Raw genomic sequence first — 5,576 nt, forward strand, 5'->3', positions numbered from 1 at the left:
CTTCTAACTGTATGTTGTAGCTATTAATGAACTTCTCTTCAGAGTCCCTCCAATCCACCCAACCTTCCCAGTCTCTGGCATCTATCACAGTACTGTCTATGTCCATAACATCAGTTTCTAGTTCCCTCATATCAGTGAGAACATGTGGTATTTGTCTTTCTGTGCCTGGCTTATCTCACTTAACATAATTACCTCCAGTTCCAGTCATGATGCTGCAAATGGCATAATTTTTTATTTCTTGACCAAATAATATTCCAGTGTGTATATATACCATGTTTTCTTCATTCATCTATTGATGGACACTTGGATTGATTCCATATCTTTACTCATGTGACTGGTACTTCAAATAAACGTGCAAGTGCAGGGATCTCTCTGATACACTGATTTATTATTGGCTAAATATAATATTTATAATAGTATTTATTATTGGCTAATTATAATTATTTATAATTATGATGTAATTATATAATAATATATTTATAATATTTATGTTATAATATTTATTTATCATTGGCTAAATATGCAGTAGTGAGATTGTTAAATCATATAGTTTCATTTTTGCTATACCTATGATTATTAAAAGGCTCATATTCAGAATATATAAAGACCTTCTACAAATTAATAAGAAAAAGACAAACAACTTTATAGAAAATGATTTAAAAAATTGATAGGCACTTCCAAAAAGTATTCAAAAAGTCAATAAACATGAAGATTTGCTTAATCTCATTAGTAATCAGAAAAAAAGCAAATTAAGATCACAATGAGATACAATCTCAAATTCAAAAGAATGACTAAATTTTTCTTATCACATATGCACCACAGAATACTATACAGCCAAAAAAACCCATGAGTTTGTATCCTTTGCAGGGATATGGATGAATCTGGAAACCATTATTCTCAGCAAACTGACACAAAAACAGAAAATCAAACACTGCATGTTCTCACTCATAAGCGGGTGTTGAGCAATGAGAACACATGGACACAGGGAGGGGAGCATCACTCAGGGGGAACTAGGGGAGGGACAGCAGTGGGTGGGGAGGTTGGGGAGAGATAACATGGGGAAATTTGCCAGGACGGGGGGATGAAGGCAGCAAACCACCTTGCCAGGTATGTACCTATGCAACAATCCTGCATGATCTGCACATGTACCCCAGAACCTGAAGCACAATAATGATAATTTTAAAAAGAATGACTAAAATTTAAAACTTTTGACAACATAATTATGGTGAAGATACAAAATCCACTGGAAACTATAGCTTCTGTTGGGTAAATATGCATTATTTGTTATGGTTGAAAAATATAATCTCAATAATGCAGAAATGTAATTTCTAGATGTATAGTTATATAAAATGAGTGCACATCTACACAATAAGACATGTAGAAGATTACTCAAATTAGCATTTAAGTAATATGCAATGGAAAAAAAATTAAAGAAAAAGAAGCGTCTGCCAATGATAGGTTAAATAAATTGTGATATATGTATACATTGGAATTCTACACTATAATAACATTTTTTAAATTACAGCTATATACAACAACCTAAGTGAATCTCAATTAATATAACATTAAGTAAAATATGTCAGACAGTAAAATAATCGATGCTATACAATTCCTTTTTTATAAAATGAAAAATCGGGAAAAGCTAATCCGTAACTTACAGATTCAGGATAGTTTTTACATTTTGATAGGACATGAAAAGACTTCTATGGTGACAGAATATTTTGTTTCCCCACTTTGGTGATACTTGTATCGATTGCAATTATTTTGTGATGATTCATTAAGCTGAAATACAATTTGTGCATATTTCTTATATGCTACATTTGAAAACCAGTTTTTGAGTATTTCATATTGTTTGAGGGTAGATGAATGTAAAGATATAATAAAAATACTGACTACACTAAAAATACCTGCCACATCAGCAGAAAATACAGAAAAGAACTGGAAGGGAACCTTAGATGTTCTCTAGTTTAATACCCTCTTTTTATCAAGCAGACAATGGCTGCTTAGGATGAGTAGCAGGAACTGGGTTTTATTTGACTATTGTATATGTCAGTATCTCAAATAGTAAAAATTTTATCACAGATTTATATGATCATTTGATCCCTGAGAGCTTAAATAAGGTCACAAATTCTGTTTGGGAAAAGAAGTAGTTAAACTGTAATTATAAGGACATGCACTCCAGTCCGTCTGTCCTAGACTACTGGGCAGACATCCATTCTTTTGGGAAGTTCTTTCACCTTGATCCTGAGACTAAGCTGACAGTGAACATGTAAACATGTAGAATACAAAATAAAAACATACTGAAAGATTTAATTTATTTAAAAATGCATCAAAAATAACAGCTATTACTAGATAAGTTATATAAAATACAGAACAGAGAAAAACACTGGAAAATGAAAATATGAGGTTAGAATAAATTTGCTATGAAAAGGAAAGAACTCAGGTTACTTCACAAAACAAACGCTAATTATGTGCTATATTTAAGAGGTATGTCTAAAAGGAGGAGAAGCAGAAAAGTTTAAAATAAAAGAATGGGCAACAAACTAGACAAATGCAGACCAAAAAAAAAAAAAAAAATAGAGACCCGTTATAAATAATAAGAAAGTTTAATTCAGAACAAAATGCATTAAATGTGATAAAATAGGTACCTTATTAAAATAAATCTATTACAAAATAAGGGATTCTTACACTATTTACTAAATATGTAAAAATCTTTAATGAACCAAATTGTATGGCATTCAAATTCATAAAGCAAAACCTGATGTGAACATAAGAAACAAAAAAGAAATATAATAATATTTATGTAGTTTAATTCATCTTTTTAAGTACCTATTAGGTTAAATAGATATGTGAGGATATAGAAGATTTAAGTTACAAAATTAAAAATTTAAGGCTATTACTTAATTACTTCAATTTAAAGCTATTACTAACTTAATGCCCTCAAAACAGAATAGAAAGTTTTCCTCAAAGGGTCTCTGAAACATTTGCAAAAATTAACATATATTAGGATACAAGAAAACCTTAACAGAGTTCAAAAGGAATAAAGAGTACAGAAAAGTCTTTGAGAAGGCAAAAAAGTTTTTAATTTAAAAACTTTAATTAATAAAAATTCCATTCCATAAAAAAGTTTTAAACAGTAAACTGTATGAAATCATGTGTAAATCCAAAAGAAAATAAAAATTAATAAATGACTGGAAAATTACAATAAAAATATATAACAAAACTTTTGGTACTTAGCTACAGCAATGGCCAAAGGGAAATTGATAAATAATTGCATCACTAAGCAAGAAATAATGTAAATAAATAAAAGCCTCTGTCTGAAAGTTAGATAAAGAAGAGCAAATTAACCCAAGGAAATAAGTAAAAAGAAAAAAATATAAAGGCACATATTAATAAAATAGAAAATCATGAAATAGTGGTACTACTAAGTTTAAAAACCTGTCCCTTTAGAGGAGTAAATAGCAGTAAACCAGATAAAACATAACCAAATCCAATTAAGAAAACAAAAATAATGACTTTTTAATATACATTGTGACCAACAAAGACTTAAAATATTATTTTGCTCAACTCTATGAATGACTATTTAGCTAAATGGAAAAATAAATAATTTTCTAGAACAATTCATACCACCAAACCTTACTTCCTAAGGTATAGAACATATGCACAGTCTAATCACCCTCGAAGAAAAAGGAATTTGTCAAAACAATCATTCTCCCAACAGGACATTAAGAGCAAATTGTTCCCCAGTGGTTTCAACCACGTCAGAACAGTAACTAAAACATATTTAAAGTGTTTGAGAAGATAAAAAGAAGTAGGGATTACAAAATATTTTTATAAAGATGATAAATCTAAGAAAGGTGATAAATGTATGGGGTTACTTCCTTAACCAGAGAGAGAGAGAGAAATTTAAATAGTAGAAGGATGGTTAGTAGAGGCTAGGAAGGGTACTGGGGGAATGGTGGGAAGGGGAGGATGGTTAATGGGTATACAAAAAAACGTTAGAAAGAATGAATATGACCTACTATTTGACAGCACAACAGGGTGACTATAGACAATAATAACTTAATTGTACGTTTTTAAATAACTTAAGAGTGTAATTGGATTGTTTGTAACTCAAAAGATAAATGCTTGAGGAGATGGCCACCCTATTCTCCATGATGTGCTTATTTCACATTGCATACCTGTATCAAAACATCTTATGTACTCCATCAATATATACATCTATTACATACCCACAAAAATTAAAAATTAAAAATTAAAAAATAGAAGCATATCTCGAAAATATTGCATGTTCAGTTCCAGACTACTGCAAGAAAAAAAATTGTTACAATAAAGCAAGTGATATGAAGTTTTTGGTTTCCCACTACATATAAAAGGTTATATTTACACTATAGTCTATTATCTGTGTAATAGCATTACATCTTTAAAAAGCACATACTTTAGGTCGGGTGTCGTGGCTCATACCTGTAATCCCAGCACTTTGAGAGGCTGAGGTGGGCAGATCACCTGAACCCAGGAGCTTGAGACCAGCCTGGGCAACATGGTGAAACCTCATCTCTACCAAAAATACAAAACAAACAAAGTATTGAGGTGTGGTGGCACCTGCCTTTAGTCCCAGCTACTAGGGAGGCTGAGGTGGGAGAATTGCTAGAATCCAAGAGTTCAAGATTGCAGTAAGCCAAGATCACACCACTGCACTTTAGCCTGAGGTAGAGCTAGACCCTGTCACAAAAAAAAAAAAAAAAAAAAAAAAAAAAAAAAAAGTTCAGTTATTAACCTGGTGGAGGGTCTTGTGTCAATGTTGATGGCTGTTGACTGATCAGGGTGTTCGTTGCTAACGATGGCAGTAGCTATGGCAATTTCTTAAAAATAAGACAACGGACCACTATCGCCATGAACAGTGTGAGGGAGGCATGTACCGACATGAAGCACGAGTACGAACAGTGCTTCAATGGCTGGTTCGCCGAGAAGTTTCTCAAGGGGGACAGCTCCGGGGACCCGTGCACCGATCTCTTCAAGCGCTACCAGCAGTGTGTTCAGAAACCAATAAAGGAGAAAGAGATTCCTATTGAAGGACTGGAATTCATGGGACATGGCAAAGAAAAGCCTGAAAATTCTTCTTGACCTTGATAGTCACCATGAAGGAGTCCTCAAGTCCAGAAATTGAGAACTCTGGATTTTTGTCAACTGAATCTGTGAAGATAGCCATCAGATTTGATGAGGAACTGATCCAAGAGGAGTTTTATTTCCTCCTTTGATGTTTTCCTCTCAATTGTAAAAGATGATGAACTCTTTGAGATTATTTTTCACCTGCTCAGGCATCTTGCAGGAACTCAATATGCTAAGAACAATTTTTTGAAATTAGGGTTGCAATACTTGGTCTGGAATCAACTTTACCTAAATATACCTTGTATGCAAATAATAATAAACTAGTTAGAATGAGCAGAGGTGCCTGACCTCTTGATTTCTGCTGCAAGGGACATCATATACACTGTACTGGGGTCATTGTTCATGAAAGCAATTGGTTAGGGCTTCTTTTTTCTCTTAGGGAACTAATGCTCTGAAAAGGGATCTGG

General features: G+C 32.7%; 1 protein-coding gene across 1 annotated transcript; it reads left to right on the forward strand.

The window, feature by feature from the left end:
- The first annotated feature begins 4,893 nt into the window (after positions 1-4,893).
- LOC101044419 (TP53-regulated inhibitor of apoptosis 1) lies at positions 4,894-5,171 on the forward strand. The gene has a single exon (XM_039464905.2). The coding sequence runs from the start codon at positions 4,894-4,896 to the stop codon at positions 5,122-5,124; it is 231 nt and encodes a 76-aa protein (XP_039320839.1). The 3' UTR covers positions 5,125-5,171.
- The last annotated feature ends 405 nt before the right edge of the window (positions 5,172-5,576 follow it).

Source organism: Saimiri boliviensis, chromosome 15 (assembly GCF_048565385.1).
Source record: "Saimiri boliviensis isolate mSaiBol1 chromosome 15, mSaiBol1.pri, whole genome shotgun sequence".
Classification (NCBI taxonomy): domain Eukaryota; kingdom Metazoa; phylum Chordata; class Mammalia; order Primates; family Cebidae; genus Saimiri; species Saimiri boliviensis.